Source organism: Haemorhous mexicanus, chromosome 13 (assembly GCF_027477595.1).
Source record: "Haemorhous mexicanus isolate bHaeMex1 chromosome 13, bHaeMex1.pri, whole genome shotgun sequence".
NCBI lineage: Eukaryota > Metazoa > Chordata > Aves > Passeriformes > Fringillidae > Haemorhous > Haemorhous mexicanus.
The window spans coordinates 11,957,146-11,974,167 of record NC_082353.1 but is presented as its reverse complement, the minus strand read 5'-3'; the positions used below and the strand labels follow the sequence as shown (position 1 = coordinate 11,974,167).

Genomic DNA, 17,022 nt, shown 5'->3' with positions numbered 1-17,022 from the left:
CCATCAGTACCTACCTGAAACTAACAAAAAGGGAAAATACCTGAAAATTAGGAAATCCAACGTTTCTGCCAAAGTATTTATATGTGAGCAGCAGCAGACTGCATAATTTACTTTCAGTTTAATTTTTTTGTTTGTTTGTTTTGTTTTTTGTATTTCCTGTCTATGTTGAAATGGGATAATCCTAGTACAGAGAGTTACTTGATAGGAGCATATAGAATCTGGGCTTGAACCCTGTTAACTGTGTTGTGTTGTCCCCTGCTCAATTATTTCAGTATAAAGCCTTAATACCTTTCAGGTGTTGGTAGTGGTTTGCTCTTTTTGATTTAAACCATAAATAAAAACTGCAGCGCTTTCTTGCCTTGAGAAGGATGAGGCAGGCATTTGTTCTGGATCTGGCTCTGGAGATTTAGGAGTAGGTACAGAAGAGTTTGGTGCCTTGCTGTCTGTGCCATGTTAGTTGCTAGAAAGCACATTATTCATTCTGCAGCAGCCTCTCCGGTAAAGCCACCATCGATGCTGTTTTTCCTTATAAGGGAAACAGATACCTTTATGTTATTTTTCATAAGCTATAGATGCAAAATGCTGCACCTCTAGGAAGTAGATACCTCTACATTTACGTATCTATAGGCATTTAGATGGAGGTAGAGGCGTGCACTACCTTCGGTTCTCCCCACTCCCGTCTGACACACTTGGCTCAGCATTAAGGCTACCCCAGGCGCTGATGCCTCTGCCGCCGTGTGAGCGGGGGACCCGCGGGGTAACCCGAGTTGGCAGCGCTGCCTGGCCGCAGCTGCCTCCGGAGCGCAGGGAGCGGCAGCGCAGCGTCCTCCCGGGCAGCCCCGCACGCTTCCCGCGGCTCCCGGGGAGATTTTCGGGGCCGAGCATCCCGCCAGCCCCGGGCTGGCCGCAGGTGACCCACGGTGGGGCTGGCCAGGGGCTGGCCCGGAGCCGGCCGGGCACCGCCGGGAGCCCCCGGCTTTGCGGTTCGGGGGTGGGGGGAACATTTTTATTCCCCTCCCTCTCGCGAGAAAGGGTTGGGCGGGCGATACTTGAAGAGGAGGGAGGGGGGGAGAGGAGGGGAAAAAGGAGGAGGAGGAGGGAGGGGGCAGCTGGAACCGCAGCTGGATTAGCGGCGGGTGCAGCGGCCGCAGCTGGAACAGCAGCGGGAACGGCAGCCGGCGGCGGCGGCTCCAGCGGGTGCGCGCCCCTCGCAGCGGCTTCTCCCGGGGCGGGCGGGCTGGGCGCGGGGCTCCTGCCCGCGGCGCTCCGGCCGCTGCGGCTCCAGCGGTGCCCGGCTCGGGAGTCGGGAGGGTTCGTGCCAAGGGGACGCTTCCAGCGCCGGAGCGGCTTCGGGAGCGGTGGCGGCGGCCGCGGTCCGTCCGCGGCGGGTGCGGGAGCCCCCGCGGATGCTGCTGAAGGGGAGGCAGAGCCCGCGCGGCCCCGGGCAGCCCCTCGCCGTCCCCCGCGGCCGCCGCCTCTCGCGGGCGCGATAGCGCCGGGCTGGCCGGGGGCCGACGGCGCCGGGGCGCGGGGGCAGGCGGCGGGGGGCGCGGGGTGGCCGCGGCCGCTTTTCCTCGGTCTCTAACTCTCCTTCCTCCTCATTTCTCCCTTTGCAGCTCGCATTGGAGAGGCTGGTCGGAGACAGGGCGGCGGGAGCCGGCAGTCTTCGGCGGCGGAGAGGAGGCAGCGGCCGCTCGCAGCCCGGGGGCTCAGGGGACGCGATGTGGCGGGGGCGGCTGCTGGGGATCGCCCTGGGAGTTGCCGTGCTGTGGGCGTCCCAGGCTGGTGCCGCCGCCGCCGGGCACACGGAGGGGGTGAGCGCCAAGGAGAGCCGGTCCAGCCGGGCCAAGAGGCGAGGGCACGGCGGCGGGCACGACGCGCTCAAAGGGTAGGTGCGGGGCCGGCCCCGGCCCCTCCCGGGGCGCCGCGGCGCGGGCCGGGCAGCCGGCGCACATCTGCCTCTGTGTGTGTGTGGGTGTGTGTGTCCATAGCCAGAACCCCTTGACGGTGCTCTGGGGGTGCGAGAGCTCCCCGAGCCCCCTTGGGGCTGCCCATACGGAGGAGCGGTTTGAGCTGGGGGGCGCCGGACGCCGCCTGCAGCCCGGCAGGGCAGCGCCAGGGCTCGGGGCGCGGAGCCCCGCCACCCTCCCAGCCCCCCCGCCGGACAGGGTGCTGGGTCCTCTGCGACCTGCAGCCGTACTTCACTTCTAGGTGGGCGATGCTTCGTGGGGATGAAGCGCAGAGGTTGCTAATTTATCTTCTAGGAAGGCCTTAGATAAAGGCACACTGCGGGCTTGTGCATTCCTCCCGCATCCCGCGCTTCTGCTTTGCATAAAAGCAGAATAACGGTGATGCCTGGAGCCCACAGCATGCCCTTTCCATCAGCTATGCTCTCTCATCTCCACCTTGAGCCTTTTGTGATATCCATCTTGCTCTCTTATGGACTGTCTAACTAGTAGGAGTGAGCCCAAGCATGCAAGAGTTCTATTTAATTTCATTTCTTAGGAAACATTGTGGTACATGCCTACCAGAGAGGTTTTTTTTAAAGGCTAAATCTCCGTCAAGCAAACTTTTCCCCATTCTAATGGAACACCTTTCCAATGCAAAAATAGTTGTGAAGTCAGCTGAAAGGCATTGCGTGCATGTGCAGTTGAAAATCTAGTTCACTGAAGGTGAAAAGTTTGTAACAAAGTAATAAAAAAGAAGTTTCCTTTCTCAGGTGATCCAATGTGCCTTTTCAGCACATAGCCATTTTTTTTCTATTGTCAGACAGAGGAGAAATGTAACAAACAATTGTATTAAAATAGTTAGGCTTTTATAAGGGATGCAAGCTATTGCTTTTTTTGCCCTCATTTTCTCAAAAAGGAGCTATTACAACTTTATTGTTGGAGGCCTTGATGAATGTGCTTTAGTTTCTTACTAACTTCCTCGTAGTTTTATAGTACTTTTTACCTATATTTGGATTTACAATCTTGACTTTTTTAATGCTTGCCTGATTGAAAAGGGTTTATGTTTTTAAATGTGCATGCTGCAAAAACGGATGCAAGCTGTCAGCATTATTTTTCATGGATCTGATTTTGTAGGATCAGACTCTCTTATTTCATTTTCTTATAGCTTGTCACAAAAGAAATAGTTGGTCAAAGCAGATCCAAAGTAGATGTGACAAAATCTAGGAGGTGTGGAGGATGAAAGACTAATTGCAAGCAATAAAAGATGATAATAAAAAACATTTGTTAGAAAGTGCTTGTATTCTTTAGGGTGTTTTAATAACCTTTGTTGTTATAGGATTCTGAGATAATATCAAACTGATAAATACAATGTTTTGCTCAGTGGCACAGAATATGCCATCTAGCACACTGTGCTGACTTGGTGGAAGTCAGAGGTATGTTAACTGAGGATAAAATTTCTTTGGTGTGTGTAACTGTCAGTCTAAACTGTGCTGTTTGGACATAGTGCATCCAGGGATGATATTTCATGTGTTAATTATTTTTGGAATCTAAAATGGGTTAGGGTAAGTATTTAATTTTATGAGTTGATTCTTATACTTAACAGAAGCCTGCCATCTTTTATGTCCTTTGCAATAATTCTTTCTTTTATATGTTATCTATGAGTTATATATCTGCTTAGTAATCTGCAAATCTAGAGATAGTGTCAACATAAATTTTAGTTATTCTGTATCTTGGTCAGTTTTTTGGAATATTACCAACCTGAATGAGTGCCCCTGGGAAGCAGATTTTTAACAAGGATGTAATAATTTGCCAGATGAACTGAGAAAAAGACAAAACAAATTATTAGCTTGGTTTCTTGTTTGACCTTCTTTTGTAACCCTGACTTGAAGCTGAATATAGAGTTCTCTAATTGCTTGGAGGACAGTAATTTTGATCATTGTTGGGTGAATGCTGCTGGATATTTCCAGTTTAGAAGTTGTGAGCACTTTCTTAGGTGTGGTATTGTTCTGTACAATGTGAATGAAAAGAATTGTCATTCTAACAGACAAGGTTGGAACAAATTGGAAGGACAGATGGAAAACATATTTTGAATGTATAGGAACTGTATATATATTATTCATTGTAATTGGAGGACTAAAGCACTAAAAATATGATTTTACAAGAAGACATAGTATTTTTTTAACTTGTTCATCAATACAAATACATTTGGGAATCTGTTAATTGTAATACAAGTCATAACAGATGCTGGGAAACTTTATTTCCATGTTATTGCAGTTGACTAAGACTTCCTTTTCATTTTGAAATGAACTCTTGTTCTGATGGTAAGGCATATGGGGATACATTTTTAAAGAAAACTCTTTTACACTTCAGTCATTTTGTGTGTTTGATTATAATGACTATTGGAAGTCTTACAGCATTTGAAAATATTGAGGTTATTCTGTGTGTGAATACTGGTCTTGTATGTTAAAATGAAGAAGCTTAAGATCTGTTTCAGTTCTCATGATTTTTCCTACTAGACATTTTTTACTGCAAGCTCTTGACTGCAGGAGATGTGTGCTTTCATCTGTGTGACCTTTGCCTCATTGTTTATGGCAATGAGCTGTCCAAATGTATAATGTGATTCTAGAAGCATATTTTAATTTTAATAATTATAAGTTACTTGGAAGTGCCTCTTAGGTTCTCATGTTAAGATGTTACACTTGCCGCCCATATAGTTTGAATCAATCCTGCTTTGGAGGCATTAAAGGTGAAGTCCTTTTAATGCCATCTGTGTTTGGCCCAACTCCAAATATAAATGTATATTTATGTGCTGGTGCCTGATGCCTCTAAGTGATCAGAAAGCAATCAGAATAAAGGCAGTAATTACTAAAAAATATAACTAAACTCTCTGGTCATGGAAATGTTGCTGGAATCCATTGTGATTCAGCAGGTTAAAGTAATAAGTTGCTAGGTGAGACACTTCTCCTCCAGATCCCCAGAACATTATCACAGTTGTTATTGTATTGAGCTATAAGGCATCAATCCATTATCCTGCTACCCCTGAGCACCCAAGAGTGCAGTGTCAGCTTCTGTAAGAAATAAACCCTGCAAAAGTGGCCATGAACAGGAAGTTCTTTCTAAACAATATATACTTAAAGACAACCATTCCTATGTGTTTCAATCATTTGAATATAAAGCAAAAAATAATTTACTGGTGATTTGATTAGTATTTGTCTCAATACAAGAAGTATTGTACCCAAAGTCTTAGAATTAATTAGGATTTCTCATTTTCTGATGATGCTAGAAGACTTCAAACACTAAGGAGTGTCAGGCAGTTCTTAATAACATTTTAAGCAATGTTTGCCTTGTTTATCAGTCTCTTCTCAGTACAATGACCAAAAAAAGAAATGATTTGCTTAACAAATAGCAGAAATTTTGAAAGAACTGAAATTTCTTCAAGATAGCTGAATTCTGACATGTTTCTAATTAGGAGACTAATTAAATGTACTTGTGCAAGAGTTATTTAATTTCTTTATTTTTATTAAGTCGAAATGATAGTGAATATTGGAGAACAGAGTAGTTGGCTCCAAAAGGATTCATAAAAGTCTTGGATTAAAGGTATTCAACAGGGGATTGAGCTTTTTGAGCCAATTTCTTTTGGATATCTGAAATGAAGACCACAGGTTTACTGATACACATCCCTGAGTAAACTTGGTTGGATTTGACCCTTTTTATGCATCAGTGCTCCCTGAAATAGAATAATCTTATTAATCTAAACCTTAATTCTAGTGTTCAGCTATATAATTAGGCCTTCTGGTTTTCGTTTTAAACCAGTCTTTACCACTAAAAGCCTGCTGAAGAAAAGCAGACTTTCTGTACTGGTAAATATTTGTTTATACTGAAAAACCTCAAAGATTTTTCTTGCCACTTGTGGCCTGCACACCTCTGGACAGCTGCTGGTGCCACACCTTGTCAATGCCACTCTGCAAGCGGGAGGCAGCCTGAATACTTGGAAATAAAAAACTTAATTAAAAATACATGCAGGTTGCTGTAATATCCCATGTGCTGGAGCACTCACCTGGCTTCCAGGTGGCATGGCTGGCCTCCTTCCAGTCCCCTGCACCTGTGGGGTGAAGCTTCCATGGAAGATGAAGAATTTTTATTCCAGCATATCCTAGTGTGGAAACAGAAGTCTTTGGCAATTACACATAGTGTTAATATTCTGCACCTCTCTGAATATATTTGCCAATGGTTATGGTACTGTTCTTTTGTTATTACAAGATCCTTGGAAATCTAGTTCTGGAGTGAAATGAGTTCATAGATATTGGCACTGTGCCTCATATATGTGTTTCCTCTCTTTTGGTATGATGTGATTTGGTGTAGGTGTGACTTTGTGGAGCAGGAGAAAACCAGTAAAAAGTAAATCATCTTCAGGGCTTTGCGGTCCTTGTAGTCTGAATTCTGTTATTTGGACACTTGTAGGGCAGAATTAGGACTTTATTCATTTTGGGCATGCCAGTGCAACCTGTGGTTAAAACTCTTGGTGAATACTATTGTATTCTCCTTTTGAGTGGGAGGCTCTGAGGCACATGATTCTGTTTCTGACAGCTTAGCCAGTCTTCCTCTTTGTGATCTTTCTCATATTATATTCTAACAGGACACAAATGGTTTTGAAGAGCCACGTGCCTCTCCTAAAATACATTAGATAATTACTTTCTTGCCATATGATGGTAGTAGGTCATAAATAGAGAAGCAGAGGAAAAAGGCTACAAACAACAGTGTAGCAGCATTCTTGATACTGTACTATGAAACAAGGTTGTTTTGGAAATGTTGGAAAATCAGCCTGGGAGACTAAGATGAAGCAGGTTTCCTATGACCCAGCACCACTGTGCCTAGTTGACATGTTGAACAGCAGGAAGGCAAGACTGGATGTAATTCTTTTCCTTTCTTTCCCTCCTTTATCTATTTATGCATTTTTGTCTGCTTAGCTCTTGGCTGTATCAAGGCTGGTCTGATACACTGCCCCAGATGCTGCAGGACCAGTCACAGCTGGCCTGCGGTGGGATTTGTGTATTTCACATCAGGGTTGTCACTTTGTGTCCCATTGCAGGAAGGTACATCCTGAGGGGTCCTTTAAGGCTGATTGTTGCTATGACATAATTGCTTGGCAGGTTAGAAACAGATTAATCCCATAGCCCTTACTCAGACAAAAGAGATGTCATGGATAGTACTTTCTTTCTTTGTGCTCCAGATAATAATTTTCTTCTGTGGATTTGGTGTGCAGTTATCTCATCTTATTTGTGGTGATGACTTTCTGGAGACTTTCTCATCTCAGTTTGTTAGTGTTTAATTGAACTTTTATTGACAGGGGTGTACTGTGTTTAGAAACTGGAGGCATAAAGAGTTGGGGGAAGAACAGCACCGGCAGAGAGTGTGTCTTGTAGGAGCAGGGTGCAGTAATTTGCAGTTTGCATTGCAGGTTTCCTGAGAGAATTGCTTCGAGGAGACAGAAGAAACTCTGGCTTGGCATAGCTGCACTTTGTTCAGTCAAGAGCCTACTTGAGTATTATGAAGGTAGACTTCTCCCCTGTTGTGAGCCAGCACAGGATACATTTTGTGTTCAGTGGTGGTTCCATAAGTTGTTAATTAGATTCTGTATCACCTGGGTCAGTTTCCCTTGGTCACTGCATAAGTTCTGCTCTATGTGCAGCTTCACACCGGTGTCAGAACCTTTGGGGCTGTGATGGGCTTGAGGATGCAGACTTGAAGTAAGCATAGGGCTGCTCTCGGTTGATATGGGAGCAAAGGGAGGATCTCTGGATCAGAGCTTGGCAGGAACAGTCCATCTGTCAGCTTCACTACAGTTGTCCTTATCAAATAAGATTACAGCTTCTGTTTCCCTCTATGTTTATTTTCCTTTCCTGTGGTGTGTTGCTCAGCATTGCTGCTCACTTAGGACAGTCTTTGTCATTCCTCTTCCATCCTGCAAACTTGAATGTTTAATGTGTGAACTTCAATACAGTTTTTGACAAGGGTCACTTTAAATATGTTCATGGACTGAGCAACCTGTGATTGTTAGAATAGTATTACCCAAGATGAAAGACCCCAAATGTTTCGCTGTATGGATCACCAGGAAAATTTCCTCTTGGTAGAAATGTGGTAAACACGGGGTAATTGGAGGCCATCTCTACTTAAATAAGATTTTAGGACCTTGAATGTGCACATATGAAAATAGTAAGAAATTAGTCATTAACTTTTTTGTTTTGCAATGAATGACTCCCATCTCATTCTTCTTCTTCATCTCCCTGCTGAACCCTAAAGATGAAGTGGATATTGAGGCATGTCTGTCACTTTGGTCTTGCTCCCCAGACTCAGTAAATATTTTTGTAGAATGGAGCAATTGTGGCCTGGAGTGTTTCTGATTAACCATTGCATTGTGTTGGGAAATATATTTGTAGCTTTTCAATATTACATTTTTCCTTAGGTTGTTTTCTCATCCATTCTGACCTTCCCTCCTAGTTTTGTTTGTTTAATCTTTTTTAAAGGATTTCAGACGTACTGAACAGCCTCATTCATGCTAAGGCTGGTGTGCAGATAGAGGCATGAGGACAATAATTTTGGTTTTTTGTGACAGTTCAGTAAAGTTGGGCTCTTCTTTGGAAGGTACATTGGGATGTAAAATATAGCTTGTTAAATTAAAACCTCTGCCTTCTGGTTTTGCTTATAGATCTTCACTGAAGTATGAAGGAGGTCTAGCTTTTATCTGGAAAAATATTTTCAATGTTGACTTGCTGGAGAATCTGTTGTTTTCCTTTCTACTTCTCATTTTATGAAATGATTCATGACCATTATAGCCTCAGAAATACCAAATGAAAGCCACAGTTCTTTTGTCTACAGTCTTAATCATTTTCATCCTCTTTTTCAAGCTTTCCTCTCTCTCATATTTTGCTGGAGGACATCAGAATATCCAGTGATGTTCAGCTGAGGTTTCAAACTAAAATTTGTTTCCTTTCAGGAATATTATTTTCCTGTTTCTTTTCTTCTTTCTTTTTCCCTTTAATATTCCATCTTTTTCTCTTCCCTGTGTACAGAGTAAATTACCAGTGTCTCCTAGGGACAAGCTGAACTAAAACAGGGTTTTCCTGTTTCCTTATGGCAGATGTGCAGGTAATTAACCTTTTGAAAATGTGAGGTCACTGTCCCAGCAAGGAGAGAGACAAAGGGTAGAGTACTGTGTAGTGAAGGGAGGAGAAATACTGATAACCTAGTAGCCTAAGGGAGAGCACTTACTACACAAATTAATAGCATTGCTTAAACCTAAGGGCATTCTCTGCCAGTACTGATGCAAGTGTCAGGTATAGGAGACTCCCTAAAGGATTGGGTGTCCTCCATTGGGATGGTGGATGGTACCAGCACAACCTTCAGCTTCCAGGGAAGCCTCAACAAGGGGCTGGCTGGCCTTGGGTTTGTCTGGCCAGTGTGCCCCACACCAGCCCTTGTGCTGCTGCTCAGTTTGGGCATGGGCTGGTGGAAATCCTGAGCTCCCTGGGTCCTTTCCCTTGGGAGACTGTTAGAGGTTTGCCTCCTCAGGAACCATTCGTGGGTACATGGTGAGTGTGGGAAGTAGACCTGGAGGTGTGAAATGATCTCTCCCTGTTCTCCTCTCAGAAGTGACATCTGGACTGCTAAGCATTGCCTTAGCCCACAGTTATGTCCATTTTCCATGGGATGCTTTTAGTGCTACCAGATAGAAAAGACTTCTTGTCCTTTGAGTATGTCTTTTTAGTTTGGGTTTTTTTTGGTGTGTGTTTAAGAAAGTACCTGAAGGATCCTTCCTGTTTATCCCCTTACTTCTCCACCTGGCAGATAGTTTCTTGTGGTGATGTACTTGTACTTTATGTGTCTTACACAGCCATGTAGATGGGTTTTGAACTGGACCCGTTGACATTCTCAAGTGGAACAATGAAGGAATCCATGCCAGAAACGCGTCTGTCCCTGGCTATGAATGAGAACAATGCCTGGCTGTCAGGTTAGATGAGCGTGTCCCTGCAAGAGACAGGGTTGGATTTTCAGAGCAATTGCGGAAGAATTCTCTTAATGTCAATGCTGTTGTTGGATTGCTGCATTTAGCTGTCACAGTGTGATGGAGGTTAGGGTTAGAAAAGTGTTCAGTATTGCTGCAGGAAACTTGCATGTCATTTTGAACTTTTGGCCAGAGCCGAAGATACCCGTAGAGCTGCTCAGCATGTTATTTTTTTAGTTGAACTGAGCCAGGATTCTGGGACAGCGGTATCCTTACTGTCAGAGTGAGAAATAGTTATCATATTAGGCTCTCTGCATGGCACAGGCTTGCTTATTGCAGTGTAAAAATGAGTACATAAGATGAAATATTTTCAATGTAAAAATGTAAAAATGCATATTTTGCTTAAAAGTGCATGCTTATTCTTTATAGTATTATAGAAGCTAAATTTTGTGTTTGTTCCAGAGTATAGCATAGTTTTGTAGGGTTTCCTTTTATATGATTGAAATAAATAGCTTCAAGAACCAGATCTTCCCTTCCCAGTTCTGCTTTGCTTGCTGCTCCTTGGAGGAGGGGGTAGGTGCCAGCACAGCTAAAGGAGGTGCTTTAGATACGGACCTCTAATTTATGCATACTTGGCTTGTGTCACTTAAGTGAGGAGGGATCTTGTAAGGCCATGTGATCCAACCCCCACTCAGCACAGGGTGAACTTAAATCAGGTTGCTCATTGCTGTGTCCACTAAAGTTTGGACTATATCTGGCGATGGAAGTTCTTGATTCTGTAGGAAAGCTGAGTAAAACTCCAGTGGAGTCAGCAGAGCTGCTCCAGTCTGTGCATTTAGTATTTATTCTGAGACACTGAGAAGTTTAGGTTGGTACATAAAGCTGGTTTACAGCAAAAAGTATACATCTGATTTTGCGTCTCTTGAAACCTACTAGTAAAAGCTATTCATCATCACATTCTGGAGCCTTAACAAGCATGTTTTTAAGACCAGCCTCCCATTTTTTCAGGTGCAGTTTGTCATTCTTTTTAACTGCCCAGTGCAAGCATGGAAACATCACTCCAATTTTATGTGGACATGATCAGCAAATAGTTCTGGGTACAGTTTTAGCAGCTACCAGAGTTACACATATAAGAAGGAAAATAGGCAAAGCTTTCTCTAAAAACAACCGCTGGCTGATGATATTGCTTTAAATTGTATTTTTCTGCCAGAAAACTGGGTCATATGCTAACCACTGCAGCCAAATAGTTAATAGAAGTTGTTAATGAAACATTCTCTTGCAAGGAAGAATCCCTCTGTGTTTTCCTAGGGAGAGGAAAAATGGGTTGAGGGAGCGATGGGAAACCCTTCTCAGTATCCCTGCATCCCAGCTCTCTAACTGGTGGTCAGCTGTTTCTCTTGCTCTCTCAGCTGCTCTCTGCCCACTCTGTCTGGTCTCTGTGTAATTTATTTGAGACCCATGCTTTGGGTTTGATTCAGCGCGGATTACGCCAGCATTGGCCGGTGCATGGCAGTGCTGCTGACAAAATTTCTGCCTGAAGCTTTGCTCACAGCAGTGCCAGAAACTCTTCCTCCCATGGGAGTTGCAGATGGGCAATGCTTTCTTCCGGAGAGGGCTGCAATTTCCTCGAAGGGTCACAGGCAGGGCAGAGTGGGGATGTAGAGAATTAGCCCTCCCCCTGGCAGGCTGCAGCACAGGGCTCTGACGGTGCCTCTACTGGGACCCGGGAGAGGACAGTCCCAATGCCAGAGGTGTCCCTGCCATTCCTGGGCTGGGTGTTCACTGCTGCCGGCTTCACACAGGGCTTTTGAAAGTCTCCTTCACTTCTCTGGCTGTCATGTACTCTCACTGCCTGTTTGTAGCTGATAAGAAGACTCTGCCAAATTTAGCATGGTTTGCTTCTCATTATTTCACCTCTGTGTGCCCACTCTGCCAATCCAGCTGCAGTGCCTCGGTACTGGCTTGCAGGTCGGGGGAGCCAGGCAGCCTCACATCCTGCTGAGTCAGGGCTCTGGAAGCATGGGAGGGACAGCCCCAGTCCGTCCTTTCCGTGGGTGACATCAGTATTGCCCTGTGGAGAAAGGAGAGCTTTTATTTGAGAGGCTGTGCCAGCTGGAGGTGGTGATGCGTCTCCAGGAGCCGATGCTGCAGCTCTGCCCGGCTCATTCTGCACACGCTGGGAAGGAACCCACACGGCTTTACTTGGTAATGGGTGTAGGGCCCCAGTGGCTGTTTCTGCAAAGAATATCTTCTAGTTTGGTCCATGCAGGTGCTGTCAATATCTATGCAAACCTATCACTCTCAGGTGTTAGTTATGAGAATTTCCAGATGAACTTTTTTCTGTCTGCTGTTCCAAGATTTTCTAGTTGATGACTCATGTCTAATGTCTTTTGATAATTCAACTCACTTTGCTACTGAATTTCTACTTGCGTATCATTAATCAAAGACATAATATCTTGTTTAATTTGGACATCTTTGATGAAAATTTGGGCATCAGCCATCCTGTCTCTCAGCACCATACCATTACAGAAATCCTTTCATACTTTTCAAGTTCATTAAATGTCTCTAAAATAAAACATAAGACTTTTTTATTTCAATGGTAACAGCTTTGTTCTGAGATTCTCTGTTCCTTCTCTGAGCTTTGGAGTGAAAGGAAGGTGCTGTAGGTAGTTTCAGGGTATATAGAAATGTTTTTGCTTATTTTATCATTACAAATCAGATTTTATAACAATTCTGTTTCTAGTGCTGTTCAGGAAAACAGTTTAATAAGAATATAAAACACTTCTTTAGTATTCATAGGTTATAATATCAGCAGGAAAATACTCTCTATTCAACACACAGTGGGTAACTGTTCAAAGTAACTGCCATGATAGAGCCTTTACAATTTGATTGATGGTTCCCATGATTTTACAGGAGGTAAATTATTTATTATTGCCTTGAATACTTTATTTATGGGGATTTATAGCTATAGTGTCTGATCACCTCATAAATATCAATTAATTTAACTTTCAAAATTAATTATTTTCAAAGTCATTTTACAAATATGCACAATTTAAGAAAACTCCCTCTGTCTCAAAGAAGCAACATTTAGACTTTAATATAGGTTTCTTTTATAAGCTAGACAGCAGCTTTCTGACGAGAAAGTGTTCCACTGGAAAATGCACTTGTCAGGCTCAAACTGTTCCATGGAAGTACAGTTTGATGACTTTTCTTTTTTTTCTTTCAAAGCTAAGCACACCGCACCGGACTTGGACGCTCCTGGTTGTATGGCTTAGCCTACCCTGTGGACAGCTTCAAGGCTCTCAGGGTCTCTGACTTCATAGTTGCTGGCACATCTAGGTTTTCCAGAGTCCCATTTTGGAAAAAAGATTTTTAAAACCAGGTTTCTCTGTGACACAGAAATCTGCTTTTGACTCCTAACGTGGACCAGATGGTCCCCAAAGCTACATACTTGCTGAGACTGAAATTTGGCAGAGTACATAAACATCACTTTAGGGTCAGCCTTCTATAGATCCTCACCAGCTGGAAACAGAAATGGGTGGTTTATGCCCATAGGTTGTAACAGGTAGCAACAAACCAATTCTATCTGTCTTAATAAGTTCCATTATTTCTTCTGACTGGAGAAGGTGAAAAGCAATCTCACTTGTCTGCTTGCCAGTCTTACTTGGCAGATGAGTGTGGAGCAACATTTGGCATTGATGAACAGGGAACTCTAGGAAAGTTACATGGTTATAGCCCTGCAGGGAAGTGGCTGACATTACTAAAACTGAATACATTGGAATTAAATGAGTAAGACTTAGAGTCTTTAACACCAGTTGCAGGAAGGGAAAAGGATCCTGCAACAAGTCCAATTGTGTTGCTCACATTCACCTCTGTTACTACTTTGTAATTGTCCAGAATCAGTGGAAGGTAACGGTAGTGCTTGCTTTAACTTTAGTTTCTGGCCATGGTTGGAAAGAATAGGTGTCACTGAAATTGGTGTAATCAGAATACTTGAAATTGCATTAGTACTGCATATCCCTAAATAAACAGAGTATATAACTTTTGTTAGTTGGAAAACATGCATAAAGAAATGTTTGTATATATTGAGATTGTTTGTCTTAGATGGCCTCACCATATGAAGTAACTATTGTTTACTTAGACATTGCAATACTAGCAATGAAGAACTTTCTGAAAGACCAAGGACAAAATAATAATAGAGAACCCTTCTTAAAACAGTAAACATTTCAATCTGTCTCTAATCTGTATACAATATTTTAATGTAGCAGTTCCTAGGAAGTTTCTAGTTGGTTCTAGCTGCATTCATCTATTGAGTAATTGCTCACAGTATTAGCAGAGTTTGTAAAATTTCCCTCTGCTAAGATTATTAAGCATAAAACAAAAGAAGGCACATGTTCCCATTTTTTAAAGTGTTCTTACTAGCTTTATTTGCATGGATAGATGCATCAAATAAATAGGACAAGTTAGATTTAAAAAAAAAAATCTATTGTCCTTCTATGTATGAGGGACATAGAATAATTTCAACTTTTCTATTTTTATCAATAAAATTATGATAGGAATAGTGTCATGTCCTGTCAGCTTTCAACTGTCATAAACTCTAGTAATAAAGTTATTTGACAGGGTCAATGTGGATGAGAAGAATGGGTTGGAAAGAAAAATTCCTGTAGATATATCATTTAAGGAGGGCAGTAGGCCCCTCATACTAATTTCATAGCACCCTATCACTACATACACCCACATCCTTGATTATTTTTGGTAGTAAGTCATTTTTCCTAATGAAAAATTGACATATTTTGACTCATTTATTTGGCTAATGTTCTTGTTGGCATGTTTCACTCACGCATACATAGTTTTGTTCATGGACAAAACAGGGAACAGTAATAGTAAGTACAGCTTTAGAGTGAAGAAAAGAAAGCAACAGAAAGGTTAAAAATTCCTACCCAAAGAGCACTAGACTTAATTTGTGGTTATTAATGATGCTGGGTGCTCATTTTTTATTTAAGTGTGAGTTTTGCTCAATAAACCTGGATGGTTACTTCTTCAGAAATAGAGTGTTGTGACAAGGTTTTATGCTTGTAATGTAATCTTTAATTTATAGAAGTGTATGTTGTCTAAAAACCCCAACAACTACAGGCCAAAAACGTACAGCACTTCTAAATTTAATTATTGAAATATATATTGCAGTGATTTACCATTTCCATTTTATGTCTCTACTTCTAAAACATATTTCTGAGTAAAAATAAGAATTCATCCTTATCCTTTTTATTTTTTTCCAGACCAAATGTGTGTGGATCACGTTACAATGCCTACTGCTGCCCTGGATGGAAAACGTTACCTGGTGGAAACCAATGCATAGTCCGTAAGTTAATCTAGTTATGTGCTATGACTGATGTTTATCTTTGTCCTTTTATGTCTCAGGGTGGTTTTAATTGTATACCAGCACTGAAAGTGTTTCTGTATGTTTTCAATAGCAGCTATGCATGATTGCTTTACCATTTAAAATATATTAAGCTAATATACAAAGCTTCATGGGGTACAACACAGTGATGTGATACCAATATTTAACAAAAGATTAATCTTGTCCACATGTTCTGTTTAAGTCTCTAGTAAAGGGTTCCAAGGGGTGTGTGAACTCTTGGGAATGAGTGGAACATGTTAATCTATTTAGGTTAATGGGAAGGAGGCAACAGCATCAGGCCAGCATTTTCTTCACTTCTTTGGACCATAACCCTGAAATATGTATGTAGGGATATAAATATATGCATACATCATGGTGCTATATGCATATTCATGTGTAGTAGAACAGTGTACCAGAAATAATTCCTAAAGGCATTTTGCCCACGGCTGATAAGACTCTCTACAGAGATCCTGCAGCAGCGTGCTGTCAGATGGGAATGACTGCTCTTGTCCGTGTGTGGTGCAGAAATAAAGGAAGCATTATGTTGCTGCCTCAGTGCCATCCTTCCTCCTAGAAGGTCTGGTAAAATGGAAAACAGTTTCACTTTTCCAAGGAAATCTCCCCGTATCTAGTGTGCCTGTGGCATGTTCCCAGACCTTTTCATAGCAGATGGTGAAGGTCTAGGTCTTAGCTGCCCCCTATAAAGATGCAAATGAATAGGAGGAACTGTTTTGGGATCTGTTGTATGCAGTTTAATGAGTTTGTGGGTATTTATGTTACGGTACTGAATTTTCTGTCAGGTGTTTTTTTTTTATGTGTTTGAGGTTTTTGAGACATATTTTAAAGGCATTTATGTTTTCTTAATAGCAATCTGCAGACATTCCTGTGGGGATGGATTTTGCTCTAGACCAAACATGTGCACATGCCCAAATGGTCAGATAGCCCCCTCCTGTGGTTCAAAATCAAGTAAGTATTTCTTCTGTGTCTCTGATATTGCTCTTTTGAGTCTGTGAAGCTACTAAGGTATGTAAAATAGTTCAGTGGTCAGTATTTAAGACAAATAACCTCTGAGTCACCAGACATACTTTTACAACAGGAAGGGAAGTGTAGCGTTCTATGATGAAACTGAAGAATGACTCAGAGATGGGCTTTTGGAGACACTTCTTTTTTTTGCCAAATCAAACCCAAATCAGTCTTATTGGAAGCTATTTTCATTTGCCACTTTGTAACAGTAATTCCAGTCCTCCTTGTTTTCTGGAAGATACCTTATTTCTGTTCACTGGTAGACATGAGCATGTACACACAAAAGTTGTAGTGATAGAGAGACAGCTCTTGACAATTGGCTGATCTTGACATGCTTTGGAACTTCCTTCAGATTTCAAGGATTATAAACCAGACACTATGTATGCTGTATGCTAATACCTAGGCCTACAAGCTTTAAAGCATTTCCTTGCCAGGTTCAGTACATATCTTCTGAATCTAATACTGCTGACTTTCTTCAGGTGGCACTTTGTAGGTACTAGAGGTACAGAGTTGCTCAAGGTTTTAAGTGGAACAGCTTTTCATCAGAAAAACAAAGATTCTTTGAAAATGAAGCTTTTCAGGGAGATGACTTTTCCTAGAAATGTTTGTATTTCAAGTTTTCAAGGAAGGTTCCCCAGAGCCAGGGAAAA

At 42.4% G+C, this 17,022-nt stretch overlaps 1 protein-coding gene across 1 annotated transcript in view; it reads left to right on the top strand.

The window, feature by feature from the left end:
• Window positions 1-1,106: 1,106 nt before the first annotated feature.
• Window positions 1,107-17,022, top strand: part of FBN1 (fibrillin 1) — a 141,919-nt gene continuing 126,003 nt past the window's right edge. Inside the window, exons 1-4 of the mRNA XM_059858378.1 lie at window positions 1,107-1,197; window positions 1,617-1,888; window positions 15,228-15,310; window positions 16,217-16,315. Coding sequence (XP_059714361.1) covers window positions 1,722-1,888; window positions 15,228-15,310; window positions 16,217-16,315 — 349 coding nt within the window. The 5' untranslated portion in view covers window positions 1,107-1,197; window positions 1,617-1,721. The remainder of the gene's footprint in view (window positions 1,198-1,616; window positions 1,889-15,227; window positions 15,311-16,216; window positions 16,316-17,022) is intronic.